Source organism: Myotis nattereri (genome assembly GCF_964212035.1).
Source record: "Myotis nattereri genome assembly, chromosome: 9".
NCBI lineage: Eukaryota > Metazoa > Chordata > Mammalia > Chiroptera > Vespertilionidae > Myotis > Myotis nattereri.
In genome coordinates this window covers 72,217,283-72,232,581 of record NC_138084.1, presented here as the reverse complement: position 1 = coordinate 72,232,581, position 15,299 = coordinate 72,217,283, and the positions used below count along the sequence as shown (strand labels likewise).

The 15,299-nt window shown below is 41.2% G+C and overlaps 1 protein-coding gene across 2 annotated transcripts in view; it reads left to right on the top strand.

Moving 5' to 3' along the window:
• The window catches only part of GRIA4 (glutamate ionotropic receptor AMPA type subunit 4), a 407,857-nt gene that overhangs the window by 320,969 nt on the left and 71,589 nt on the right, over window positions 1–15,299 (top strand). For both annotated transcript variants that reach the window (XM_081100459.1, XM_081100460.1), the window contains exons 7-9: window positions 1,013–1,171; window positions 7,617–7,784; window positions 9,225–9,329. In XM_081100459.1, the coding sequence (XP_080956585.1) occupies window positions 1,013–1,171; window positions 7,617–7,784; window positions 9,225–9,329 (432 nt within the window). The remainder of the gene's footprint in view (window positions 1–1,012; window positions 1,172–7,616; window positions 7,785–9,224; window positions 9,330–15,299) is intronic.

Sequence of the window (15,299 nt, the reverse complement as noted above, 5' to 3'; positions counted from 1 at the left end):
ATGCTCTGTGCCCTCTTCTTGCAATTTTTATTTGTTTTACACTTTGCATTGTGTATGTATTTTTGTAAGGCATTTTAAATACTTATTAGGGACAAAAGGGACCAGGTATAAAACAAGATAGATGATAGATAGATAGATAGATAGATAGATAGATAGATAGATAGATGATAGAGAGATAGCTAATAGATAGATAGATGATAGAGAGATAGATGATAGATAGATAGATAGATAGATAGATAGATAGATAGATAGATAGATGATAGATAGATAGATAGATAGATAGATAGATAGATAGATAGATAGATAGATAGAAATAACTTTTCAGCATTATTGAAACTCAATTAACTACCTCTGGACCAAAAAGATGACACCTTCCCCCTCCCAGCATCCTTACTCCACTGGTTGGACACAATCTTTCTTCCTATCATACAGGAGGCCATGAATGGCCTATCTTGCTCTCTTCTCCTCACTACCATTTCCCAGGACTATAAAGATTGTAGAGACTGATGTAATCAAAGCTTTTACCCTTCCTGGCTCGAATTAGCAGCTCTGTCTGCTTTTAGAGCACTTTGTAATTCAACTGAACCACAAAAAGGTATAACCCATCACAGACTCATAGTACCATGATATCTTGATATTATCATCACATAAGACATTTCTGCTCATCAATCCCAGAGGGCAGTTATGTCTTCAGCAAGAGACTTGTTGATGATACCATATTCATCTCTTATATCCACCAGCTATGCATCATAAAAGGCATCCAAAGGCATTTAAGTAGTACTTGTTAAATTGAGTTGAACTGAACTGAAAACACGTATGCCCTTTTCTCATGTATTAGATTTTGAGTGACAGAATTTAACAGCTAAATCGACATAATTGGATCTTGCACCTGTTCCAGTCATTGCTTTATTAGAAATCTAGTTATCTAGAGAGAGATTATGAATTTATTTAGCATTGAAGAGCTGAGATATATGATGATGAATTAAACAAATTGTCATATTGATTTTTATAGGGATTCAAGGATATTTCTCTTGAGAGATTTATACATGGTGGAGCCAATGTTACAGGATTCCAGTTGGTGGATTTTAATACGCCGATGGTGACCAAACTAATGGATCGCTGGAAGAAACTAGACCAGAGAGAGTATCCAGGATCTGAGACGCCTCCAAAGGTATTTGTTTGTTTTTATCTTATGTATGTTTAGTATTTTTCAAATTTAACATAGAAAGTTCATGATGCAGTTTTTCTGGTACTGTGTCATCAGACATAGTGTGATGGGCAGAAGCGTTTAGTCACTCTCACTGTGCTGCACAAGCCCTTAATAATTTCTAAATATCTATATTTAAGAGTAGAAATGGTAGGTATTAGGTCACGCAGTTTCCTGTTATTGTTATTACTTTATAAATTTCCATTGAAGATAAGGAATGCTTTTTTATTTTAATCCTCACCCAAGGATATGCTTTTCATTGATTCTAGAAAAGGAGGAAGGGAGCGAGGGACAGAGAAAAAGAAACATTGATGTGAGAGAGAAACATTAATTGGTTGCCTCACACACATGTCCTGACCAGGGATCAAACTGCAACCTGGGTATGTGCCCTGACTGGGAATTGAACCCACAACCCATCAGTGCACCGGATGATGCTCTAATCACTGAGTACACCAGCCAGGGGAATTGTATGCTCCAAACAAATTTGTAAACTAAATATTTCAAATTTGAACAACATTGGTAACTATCCACCCAGGAAAAAAATCTGTTTTCAAAGTGATTTAAATTAGTATATAAATTAGGAAGTTGGTAGGATGTAAAATATGCAAGCTTCTAAAATTATTTTCTTTCAAATAAATAGTAAAAGGCCTTGATTGTTTAATTTTTCCCTATAGATGTTGCAGAAGTGTTATTCGTATCTGCAAAGGAAGCTGGTAAATTTCTGATTATAGCACATTTTTTTCCAAAAGAGAACAGAGAATTTATATATAATTTTAGAGAGAAAAGGAGAAGGAGAGAGAGATAGAAACATCAATGATGGGAGAGAATCATTGGTTGTCTGCCTCCTGTATGTTCCCTACTGGGGACTGAGCCCACAACCCGGGCATATGCCCTTGACTGGAATGGAACCCGGGACCCTTCAGTCTTCAGGCAGCCAATCAATGATTCTCTCTCATCATTGATGTTTCTATCTCTCTCTCCCTTCCTCTCTGAAATCAATAAAAAATATATATTTTTTAAAAAAAACCTTGCGAATCCTTTTATTATTTCTATTGCCTTTAGTAGGTTGAGAGATGAATCATGCCAAAAGCTCACTCGTATCAAGTATTCATACACACAGAGAAGAGTGACAAACTTCCTTCTGAGCACATTTCTAATCTAGACTGTTTGCTAGGCAGCAGTTCCCCTCATTCTGCCCTCAGTGTCTGCAGAGACACTCTTCCTCATGAGACAACCTTATCTCTTCCTTCCTCACACCTTGTGTTGTGAGACCATTAATTGCGTTTGCATTTCTTCTGCAAACCATCTGTTCAAGTTTTTGTTGCCCTTTGAGTTTTAGTAACTAGAATGAGCTTCAAGCTTCCTGTCAGCGTTTTGTAGCTTCTTGGGACTATTTTTCATTTCAGTGATAGTATTAACATGTGGTCAAAACGTCCACTGTGGTCCTCCCGCCTGGACCACTGGTGTCCTTAGCCCTTCCCTGCCTTTAGCCCATCTTAATGCCTTCTATTTGCTAACCTGTAACTGGACTTATCTATGCTACAGCTTTGGCATATAAAATGCACATAGTGTCATATGTATTTTTGTATGTAAATACATATAATTTTCTCATCTTTCACAGCTCATGGCATGATGCTAGGCACTCAGTAGCCATTTAATAAATACAGAGATAGGCAAAAATAGGTTCACAGTTGTACATATGAAAAATACAACAATTAATAAATAATAATACAATAATAAAGTGTTTCATAGACTAACAACTGTAAACCTACTTTTGCCAACCCCCATATATATGGGTGATTCTCATTATTCACAGTAGTTACATAATGTAAAGTTGCAGGGAACACTGGAACCTTGTTCCCAGGGGAAATACAAGATTAGGTTCCTGCAAGCCTCCAGTCACAGATTTTTGTCCACTGATCAACACATAGCACACGTGTTTCTGTTTATAGACAGCTTATACAATACACTAGAGGTCCAGAGCACAGATTCATGCACCTGTGGTGTCCCTCAGCCTGGCCTGTGGGATCGGGCCGAAACTGGCTCTTCGACATCCCCCGAGGGGTCCCGGGTTGCAAGAGGGCACAGGCCAGGCCAAGGGACCCCAGTGGTGCATGATCGGGGCCAGGGAGGGACCACAGGAGGGCTCCAGGGAGTGTCTGGCCCATCTCGCTCAGTCCCTATCCGCTGGACCCCAGCAGCAAGCTAACCTACTGGTCAGAGGGTCTTCCCCCTGGTGGTCAGAGCACATCATAGCGACTGGTCGAATGAATGGTTGGACCCTTAGCATATTAGGCTTTTATTAAATAGGACTAGAGGCCCGATGCACGAAGATTAGTGCAAGAATAGGCCTTCTATACCCTGGCTGCCAGCACTGTCTTCCCTCCGGCACCGGGGACCTGGGCCTTCACTCTGGCTGCCGCCTTCCACCTTCGTTCCAGCCCTGCCATCCTCCTGTAGCTCCCTCCACACCCCGTCTCCCCCTCATAGCAGGCATCCCGCCCCACCCCAGCAGCTCCACACCTGCAAGCGCGCACGTGCTGCCCAGAGGCCCGGAGCGGCCGGGACGGGGCAGAATGCCTGCGTCATCGCCATGGTGATGATGCAAGTGTCCCAACCCAGCTGCCGCCATCTTTGTCGCATCAATTTGCATATTCCCTCCTTACTGGCTGTGGGCACTGCCATCTTTGTCGTGAAGTGATGGTCAATTTGCATATTCTGTCTTTATTAGATAGGATTGTTGATTCACGAACAGTGAAGTCATGGCCAACAGCACTATGACTCATGCCTGAACAAAGCTTACCTCGTGTATTTTCTCCATAAGGCACACCCAGCCTTCTTGCTATTGAGGAACAATAAGCAGATCTACACTTTTGAGCCCTTTTAAACAGTGAAATTATCAGCAAAAAGCACAAAACCGTGAGAAGCCTGGCACTAAACAGATCACAGGGGGACACTTGTCTACAGCCTGAGAGCTGAAACAGGAAGGCAGAGCGCAGCCTTGTGGCTGCAGCTGTGAACCTGTGCCTTGGGGAACTGAGCTTAGCACCACGCCCCACGCATATGCAAATAACTGCCCTGATGATTGATTTGGGATCACTAATTTGACCAAGAAGGCAAATTTTCAAATACGGAATCCATGAATAATGAGGATTATGTTAATTAAATTATATTTGATTTTTTTTTGGTAGTGTTTTGACCAAGATTTAAAGCATGATTTCTGACCTTGTTTCACTCTGCCTTCAAAAAAAATATTCTGGCCCTAACCAGTTTGGCTCAGTGGGTAGAGCGTCTGCCTGCAGATTAAAGGGGTTGCAGGTTTGATTCTGGTCACATGCCTCGGTTGTGGGTTCGATCCCCAGTAGGGCTGTGCAGGAGGCAGCTGATCAATGGTGTTACTCTCATCAATGTTTCTATCTCTCTATCCCTCTCCCTTCCTCTCTCTCCTGAAATTAATAAAATAAAAAATATATAGTTAAAAATTTTAAAAACATTTAAAAAAATAAAAATATCTTCTGGAATAAAGGTTTTCCACAATACAGGCCTAAGAAGTCTTTCCACTTTTGTTCCTCCGCTCCCTTTGTGGCCAGGAAAATTGAACAGTCCTAACTGTTCCCACTCCTTCTCATTCCCCTGCTCTTGCTGCACCTCTGCTACTCTCCACCTTCATTTCCACCGTCCCAGCCTTGAACTCAAGTTCATTTTCTTGTAAAGACTTTTCTTAGTCCTCCAGCACATATGATCCTTTCTCCTTTGTAATGGCCATAATCTTTGAGTGTACACTTCTCACCAAGATCTTATCATAGTTACTAGTCTACTTGTGTCTCATCTATATACACCTTTGGGCAAAAACCACCTACTATGTGTCTTTGTAGTCCTCACCATTGCCAGCCAAGGTCTAGCACATTTTTCAAAAGTTCTCAGATATGATGTAAAATTTTATTCTCACAATGACCACAGGTTTGTTTTGGGTGTTTGTTTGTTTGTTTGATTGTTTGTTTTGCTCTGTTTTGTGTTTCATAGCTGGAAAATGTACTCCACATTCCCATAAGATTGCGCATAGCAGAAGAAGAATTCATCTAGTTCTTTCTTTTCAAAGCCCAGATCCTTGCCACTGCCCTATGATTCTGCCAAACTGTTTTGTTATCTGCAAACCTGGGTAAACAGTACTCATCACCAATCTAACCACTTTAGTAAACTGAAGTGTTTAATTAATAAGAATTTCCTGGATGCCATCTACCAGTGTGTGTGCCCATATATATGATTTTTTTAACATTAGCACAATAAGACATGTGGGAAAGATTAAATCCTTCGCAAAGGTAAAGCTGATTTAAACTGCTGCTTCTTTCCATCCATCAGCACAATGACCTGCCAAAGGCCTAACGCTATGGCTGAATGTCTGCTTTGCTCTGCTCCTCTCTGTATGACATCTGTCCTTTTTTACAGTTCACTTGTTTCATAAGAATGGATGGGCTTTGTAAAACACAGCAAGTGTATTTGCTCTTTGGTGCCATCTCTTCTCAGCTTTTTTCTCCCTATTAAAAAAAGCAATAATTCTCTCTCTCTCTCTCTCTCTCTCTCTCTCTCTCTCTCTCTCTCTCCCTAAAATACTAACATTAAATTATTCCTTATTTTTTGTTTTTAAAAGTCCTACTTTATTTTTTGTTTTTATTTTCTTGCCATACCAAAAGATGATTTGAAGGATTTCTATACTCAAAGAGATGTTGGCCTAGGCAGGAGGGGAGAGAGAGAGAGAGAGAGAGAGAGAGAGAGAGAGAGAGAGAGAGAGAGAGAGACTTCTTGTTCTAGGTGAGAAGGTATATACTCATCTTTGATTTGTCACCTTGCTTTGACACTTACATTTCCTTGAGCCACTCTAACCTGTGTGAGTGCCTATGCCTGTCCTTAAGCCTATTTTGTCACATCCTTGAAGAATATGTAGCAAGGCTCTTAATTTACACGCCTCACACATATCTTTCTAATGAAGCTTTTTAATGAGGTTCTGTACCACCGTTGAGAGATTCTTTGTTAATTTATATCCTTTAACATTTCTATGTTATTCCTGGAATGCTGGCTTCTATGCCTAGTAGACATATTGCATAAGTTTACTTTCTACAGTTAGAATTTCAAATGATTTTTCTTTGTTTATAAGCAGCAAATCAAGGATATCATCTTCCATATTCCACAGCACAAAACTACACCTAGTTTAAGATTAGAATGTGTTAATCATATGGAACTGAGGCCCTGGCTGTGTAGCTCAATTGGTTGGAGTGCTGCTCATGCACCAAGGTTGTAGGTTCGGTCCCCAGTCAGCAAGGCATATGTAAGACTCAACTAGCAAATGCATAAATAAGTTGAACAACAAATTGATGTTTCTCTCTCTCTCTCTCTCTCTCTCTCTCTCTCTCTCTCTCTCTCTCAAAAATCAATAAAAAATTTGAACATATAGAATTAACCACGTGGAGTTCCTGAAGGAGATAATGAAGCTTTTTGGCATGATTGGCAGCTGATGCTCTGCCACGCTTCAAAAAAATAGTGCCATATTCCTCACGATTGGGAATTTTCTTATCAAACTCTACAAGAATTCCTTGTCTTATTTTGATTTTTACCTGTTTTTCCTCACTTTCTCTCCTAACCTTAATAACCCTTCCATGAGGACTCTGTCTTTTCTCAAAGAGAAGCATTGGGCAATTATCAAAAAAACAGATAGTCTCTACTTCACTTCTCCACTGTGATCCAAGGTTATGATGGAAAACTGGAGAAATGGTTTAGCCTTCCTGAGCACACTCAACAGACACGCACATAATAATACTCACTGTTACTTAGCACAGTGACTGGTGCAAACACATCTGTTAAATAAGTAGATGTTATTTCTGGCATCCAATATCCTAGTAACAATAAACATTCATTCTTCTGAGGAACTGAACAAAGATACGCACTTCAGATCAATAGACATATATTAAATCTTAAGGCTCCCAGCCAGGCATTTTGGAAATGAGTGAGATACCCAGCCCTCCTGGGTCTCCACCACAGCAGCAGGCTACAAGGCAGGTGGCGGCAACACTGCTCTTACTTTTATACACTTTAGTGTTTCTACTGAAACTTGATGAAAAGATCTCACCTAAAGGTTTTGCTTCTTCCTTCTTCCCATTGTTAGACAACTGGACATTAGAATTTCTGCTCTTCAGTCTGTGTTTTCTCCTTTTCCAATTAGAGTCATAAGATTGGGTATTTGGTCTTTGTAATCCAGCAATAATAGAAATCTCGATGCTGGGAGCAATTATCAATAATTTAACTGTGCTTCAGACAGGATGGGGCTTTATGTCATAAACCCACAGTGCTGCAAGGCTATTCCTGTTAGTTGATAAGATTTTAACATTTACCCTTATAATTACTTTCATTTTATTAGTACACATCCGCTCTGACTTATGATGGAGTCCTGGTGATGGCCGAAACTTTCCGAAGTCTTAGAAGGCAGAAAATTGATATTTCAAGGAGAGGAAATGCTGGGGACTGTCTGGCAAATCCTGCTGCTCCATGGGGCCAGGGAATTGACATGGAGAGGACACTCAAACAGGTAACTCGCAATTTTATTTAAGTTCAATTTATTTAACACTGCTGTTTGAGTAGAGTATTCAAATAAACAGAATAATGTATTTGAAAGTAAATTATGTAAACGTCATTTTAATATATTGGACTATTATCATTTTGAGACATTTCTAAATGGAATACTGTGTTTATATCCTGTGTAGATATTTAGTCAGGATAAGCTAGGTTATGCTGTACTAACAAACAACCCCAAGTTCCAGTAGTTTACAACCATAGAAGAGTGTTTCTCACTCACAAACACACTAGGGTAGCAGGGACACTCTGTTTATTGTAATCACCCAGCAACCCAGGCTGACAGACAACTACCATCTTGAATGTTACAAAGAGAAATAAAGTTGAGACAAGGTTTCAATTTGGCAATTAAACTCTGGCCCAGTAGTGACCCTCATCACATTTGTTTACAACTCATTTGTCAGAAGAGAGTCACATAGGCCTCACTCACCACCAGGGATTCAGGAAGTATGAGCTTACCTTGAGCCAAGAATGGGGAAGACCCAGAAATATTTGGAAAACATTAATGTCAACCTCAGTAGATCTTGAAATTGCCTTGTAACCTTGGATTAAACTATTGATTTTAGTCTTTTATAGTTATACTAACACTATTTTTCAAATGTTTAATGTACTATGTTTATTATTACATGTTAATATTACATTTTAAATGTTCTGAAATGCCATGCGTTCAGAACATGTTACATAAAAAATGAATAGGGCCCTATCTGGTTTGGCTCAGTGGATAGAGCATCGGCCTGGGGACTGAAGGGTCCCAGGTTCGATTCCTGTCAAGGGCATGTACCTTGGTTGCGGGCACATCCCCAGTAGGGAGTGTGCAGGAGGCAGCTGGTCGATGTTTCTCTCTCACCGATGTTTCTAACTCTCTATCCCTCTCCCTTCCTCTCTGTAAAAAATAAATAAATAAATAAATAAATAAATAGGAAGGAAATTTGGAATAAAACGCAAGTGAATATTTTCAAAATATATGTATATTTTTAATTTTTTACATCTTAATTTTAATGTTAGCAAGGAGAAATATGATCCGATGTGGTTATCAGGGCTGTTTATTATGTGCATCTATAGAAAAAACTGAAAAGTAAATATAAACAAACCATATTTCTGTTCCTATAAACAATACTTCAATTCTAAGGAGTATTCTGTCAGTTACAATGGAAACTTCATAATATAAAAAACAAATTACACATATTCATCTTCCAGCTATACAGTAGAATTGTTTATTTGTTCCTTTGGTATTTCTCTTTCAGATTCTATCCCATGGTGTGCTAATGAGTTCCTTGTGTCGTCCCACACCTATATCTGCTCTAAGCCTAACAGATGAAGTTGAGATTTCTATAGGTGAAATGGCAAATAACCACATGTTTGGGTTTGTTTTTGTTGTTTTATTTTTCATTTATAGGTTCGAATTCAAGGGCTGACAGGGAACGTGCAGTTTGACCACTACGGACGCAGGGTCAATTACACAATGGATGTGTTTGAGTTAAAGAGCACAGGGCCGAGAAAGGTGAGCCACGCTCAAACTGGTGTCTGACTTTGCACTTGATATTTTCAAAGGCTTATAGGTGAAAGGGAACTGGATAGTCTGCATTTTTAAATATGTGTCCTTACAAATAGCACTGTCTTGATAATCTGTGCTGAAATATAACTGCTACTTAGTCATGTGCCAAAGCTGAAACAAACTAATCTATACACCTTTACATCCTTCATCCAAAATGGAAGCAAAGCAATACATTGTTTAAAGCTTAGCAAAAAGAATCCCACACAACCAAATTCATGCTGCTGAAAAGCACACAATGCAAGTAAGATACCCACATGTAATCATTTATAGAGACAATGAAGAAACTGTTTCCAATGGGTGGGCACATTTTGAATAGGCTGATGTTCTTGAAGTTAACACATTCAAGTGAGCAAAGGAGAGAGCAGATGGAAGATAAGATAGATAAGATTAGTGTCAGGCTGAGGAGGGAGAGAAATACCTAAGAAACTCCCACTGAGGGGCCAGGGAGGTAGTTCAGGAAGCTGTGGGTGGTAGATCCTGAGATTTCAGAAGGTAACTCTGGGGGTGTTATGTGACAGAGCATGTTGGCAGTCTCCCCAGCATCCGGAAAATATACAGTGAAGCAATACCGTCCCACCACAGTAATTGGTTACATACATTTTATTCACTTATAATTAAATGATTTTTAACATTTTGTTTCTCTAGGATCAGGTAGGGTGCTCAAAGAAAGAGAACGTTCAAGTTATTTATCTAAAAACTTCATTTGTTCCTTCGCTTGGCTGTTTAAGAAACAACCTTTCCCAAATATGCTCTCCTGCTTTACTAGAATAATTATAGCTATACGTTATGAAAAGCCTGCTGTGTTCCAAGCATGGGACATGGTGCAACTTAATCCTAACAGCAAACTAAACATTAGTACTATCTCCCTTTTTCCAATGAGAAAAATCTTTGGTCCAATAGGGCATGGTTACTTGTGCAAGGCCTGTTATTAAGAAAACAAAGACTTTAATTCAGATATGTCTGACTCCAGAAACTTTCTATACCATTAGCTCACCTGAGTAGACTCTGCTGTAAGGAAATGTATTTTCTAGAAGGATAGAATACAATAAGTTCCATATGACAGTTAAAGAGTAGGCATGTGGCAGTTCCAAGGAGGAAAAGATCACTTCCAGCTGGAGAAAAGCAAGTCAAGCAAGGAAGGCTGCGTGGAGGAGGTGGGGTGAAGCATTGCCATGAAGTTAGAGTTTGAAGTGGAAGAGGCAAGAACCTGCAGACAAGTGGCAGGAAGGACAATTAACAGCTGGAAATGGCAACGGTTTTCTGAGTTGTGCTTCTGCATACTTGTGAGGTGATTTGGAGCTGCGTGAGAACCATCGAACCATCGCCATCTAGCGTTTCAGCCTCTTGTGGCGTCTCCTGGAGCGCAGGCTGACAGCTAATCCAGAGCAGGCTGGTGCCTACCTGCTCCAGGTCAGGCGGGCAGGAGATGGACAACAGCTGGGAAGCCAGCACATGGCGGGCTCCTCTAAGGACCTGCCACAGCAAGGGGCGGAGATGCATTCTTAATGAGACATTTAGGGGTTCCATGTGAACCCCGACTTGACCTCTGTCAGCACACAGCCAACAACCAGCGAGAAAGAGGCCCCTGGTAAGCAAAGGCCCTCGGCGAGCCGGGGAGCAGACAGCACCCTCTTCGGGCCCCTAGAAACCCCGGCTCACAGGGGACAGACAGGCACAGGCACACCTTCCTGCCACCACCGGGTCTTACAAATGAGCCCAGAGCAGGAGCTTTCTAACATGCAAAGGACAGCTCCGCCTTCCACAAGACGTGAAGTGCAAAAGTGAAATGACCTCTCCATGAAAGAAAGAACAGTGGGGAAGAAGAAGCTGACAGTAACCAGTGGCAATATCCGGTGGACTGTGGATAGAACCGGATCTTTTCATGGCCTCGTGGGCCACAGTGGTAACAAAATGAAGTTTTTTGAGGAGAAAGCTTAAAGAGTAAGGTGGGAGAGTGAGGAACACTCAGCTGACATTTGTCTAAGACGCTTCCATGAAATATGAAGTGTAAAATGGTGTGGCCTCGGCTATGTTTTGCTGTGGCAACGATCCACTTGGGTATTCTGCCAGGAACATTCAACTGGAAAAGTTGCTGCGTGAGGAGCTGGTGCTGCCGGTGGGACCCAGCGGGACGTCTGGGAAGCGAGCAGTTGTCCTTGTGGATGGGACACCTACCGCCGGAAGAGCTGCCTTGGGAAACAGATCAAGAGCTTGCCCACCCGTTGGTCTGACTTCTGCAACAGGGGAGCCACAATGCTCTTTCTGACGTCCAGGTCCTCAGTATGGTGGACTCTTCCTGTCAGCTGGTGACCCCCCACTGCCCCAGAAAATGCTCCAGGGCCAGACTTGCATGATGTCAGGACTTCATAATCAGAGAGATTCTATTTATTGAAAGACACAGTAATGGAAAATTGATGTGCATTTTTATATGTCATCCTCCCAACAACCAGAAAGTAGGATTTATTTTTCTCATTTTTTAAATATATTTTATTATATTTTATTATATCTATTATATATATTAAATATATATATTATTTAATATATATAATTTAAATCTATTAAATATATTATATATATTTATTATATTTTATTATATCTCATTTTTTAATATATTTTATTGATTTTCCACAGAGAAGAAGGGAGAGGGATAGAGAGCTAGAAACATCGATGAGAGAGAAACATCGACCAGCTGCGCCCCCCAGTGAGGATGTGCCCGCAACCAAGGCACATGCCCCCGACCGGAATCGAACCTGGGACCCTTGAGTCCGCAGGCCGATGCTCTATCCACTGAGCCAAACTGGTTCAGCGTATTTTTCTCATTTTTTAGAAGAGAAAGTCAGGCTCAGAGAAGCTAAGTTACCTGCCCAGGATGTTCAGCTGGAAAGGGATGGAGCGGCAGTGGAGACCAAGCCTTATCCAGCCCCAGGGCTCAACTCCTCGCTGCTGAGATCTGAGCCCCAGGGTCCATTAAGGCTCTTTAGAGCTGGAATTGACAAGTGTGAGCAAATCAGCTCTTGAAGGAGCCAATGAGGAGTGGAACAGGGGCTCCTCACAGACCCTCAGTCCCTATGCAACCCTTTTCTGGTAGGCAAAGTCCACTGTAAATACAGAGATTTTACTCTTACATTATCTTATGACTAGAGGCCTGGTGCACAGATTCATGCACATTGAAAGGAAATTAATTAGAAGGTGGCCAGCGGGGTGGGACTGGGTGAGATGGCTGGGACATGCCCTGGAGCCAGCCTCCCGTGTCCCTCCCTGGCCAGCCACACCTGAGGTGGTGCTGGGGCTTGAAGGGTGTCTGTGAGCGGGGCCCCTCCAGCACAGCCGTGGGAAAACTACAGCCCGCGGGCCGGATCCGGCCCGTTTGAAATGAATAAAACTAAAAAAAAAAAAAAAAAAAAAAAAGACTGTACCCTTTTATGTAATGATGTTTACTTTGAATTTATATTAGTTCACACAAACACTCCATCCATGCTTTTGTTCTGGCCCTTGGGTCCAATTTAAGAACCCATTGTGGCCCTCGAGTCAAAAAGTTTGCCCACCCATGCTCCAGCAGGTGGGGTCTGTCGTCCTGGCCTGCGGGGATCGGCCAAAACCGGCAGTCCCACATCCCCCAAGGCTGTGGTCGGCAAACCGCGGCTTGCAAGCCACATGTGGCTTTTTGGCCCCTTCAGTGTGGCTCTTCCACAAAATACCACGTGCGGGCATGCACGTACAGTGTGATTGAAACTTCATGGCCCATGCACAGAAGTCGGTATTTTGTGGAAGAGCCACACTGAAGGGGCCAAAGAGCTGCATGTGACTCGCAAGCCGTGGTTTGCTGAGGGGCAGTTTGCCGACCACTGCCCTAAGGGGTCCCGGAGTGCCAGAGGGCACTCTGCAAAGTTGCTGTCTGCCCCCTGGTGGTCAGTGTGCATCATACCTGTCGGCAAACTATTTACCCTCTCTAATCCCCAGTTTTTAAAATATGTAAATGATGACAATACATACCTCCCTTAGAGCATGGTTGTGAGGATTAAAAGTAAAGCACCTAGCATAGTCAGTTGCTTAGCCTTTTACATATATAGATTAGATTTGTACACAATTCATCTTAACAAGTCCAAAAAAACCAAATATTTTTCTGACACCACTTGCCAGTTTAGTGATTTGAATGCTTCCATATTTTTGCTCTAGCATTACAAAACTATTGTTCAACCCATTTCTCTCTCTAGGAAAATACCTAGTTCCCTATCTGATTAAATGAGATTAGGCTTGGGAAAAGTTCCTAGCAAATTGTAAAATGTTGTGAAGAACTAGAGAGAAACTCCTCCATGTCATATGAGGTTCCAGGTCCAAACTTCCAGATTCCTTTCTTGAGGAAGAGACCCCTGCATCACTATCCACTCCGTATAATCTTACTTTCCAATAAGCCCATGGCCCATATGAGATCCAGCCTTAATTGGTCCCACATTGTAAACTATGGCTTTTTATTTTCACCAGAATTGTAAATAGATATAAGGCGAATAGGTACAGCTGGGTAAATTTTTGCTTGTTATTTTAACTTGTCAGCACTTCTAAATCATTTATCTTTTGGAGGTATCACAGGTTGTTTTTAAATGCAAAATGTCAAGGTCTGGCCAACATGTGAGGACTCTCCAGAATGTGCCCCAGCTCCGTGGTGTTTCAGTTGTGGGAATAAAGAAAAATGGTCTTTCCCAGAGAATAGGCTGCTGAGATCTGCAGGGTGGCTGCAGCTAACGAAGGGCTAGACTCTAAAACCTGTTTCCATGTCATTTGTCCGGCAGAAAGGAGAATTAATAGGAAACAACTAATATGTTGTTGTTTTTAAGTACATGTAGGACTTGAGAAAGGGTAGGACTCAATGGCATCCTTGTTTTTAAATTAAATTGATCATTGGGTTATTAAATAAATACCAGCTACAAATGAATTCATATGAACAATTGGAAATGGTTGTTGAATTCCTACACACTCATAATTTCAGATCACACTAAGTACGGCAAGCCATATTAATGAAAATTTTTCTCCAACTATTCTGTTACTGAGTTATGTATAAACTATTTATGAATAATATTGTGCTTCTTTCTGACATGTTAATGCTTATTTTATTTTAATATGTGCACAAATGTTAACACAGTTTAGAAACTTGAAGGAAGCAAGAGAGACTTCCTACACATATTAGAACAAGTAGTGAACAGACCAGTAGCAATTGCATATATTTTATTGGACACATGAGTTTTAGGAACTGCATCCAGAAATTCAAGAAGAGTGTGGAAAGCATTGAATAAGCACCCGTTTGGGGAGGCGCTGGAGCATAATAACGAAGCACATATGGATTTGGTGTTCTACAGACCTGCGTTTTGAATTCTGGCCCTACTGGAGTATAACCTTGTGAAATGTATTTAATATTCTAATATGGGTTTTCAAATCTAAACCATAGATAATAACAACATCTATTTCTGCATTTGCTTTGTTTATAAACTTTAAGATGCATATTTACAGAAACACTGAGTACAGTGCCTGTTGCAAAGCAAGCAGTCAATAGCGGTAGCCATAACGTTCCGCATGATACAAAGGCCCTAACCTTCCTTTAAGACCCTATTGTGGCCCAGGCAGGTGTGGTTCGGTTGGTTGGAGCATCGTCCCATATGCAGAAAGGTCAAGGGTTCAATTCCTGGTCAGGGCACATACAAAGGTTTTGGATTTGGTGCCCTGTCGGGGTGCCTACAGGGGCAGCTAATCCTTGTTTCTCTCTCACATTGATGTTCCTCACTCTTCTCTCTATCCTTTCTCTCCTTTCTCTCTCTCTTTCTCTCACTAGTCTCTCTCTCTCTCTCTCTCTCTCTCTCTCTCTCTCTCTCTCTCTTTCCCTTCCTCTCTCTAAAAGAAAAAAAAGGCCCATTATAGTTTACTACT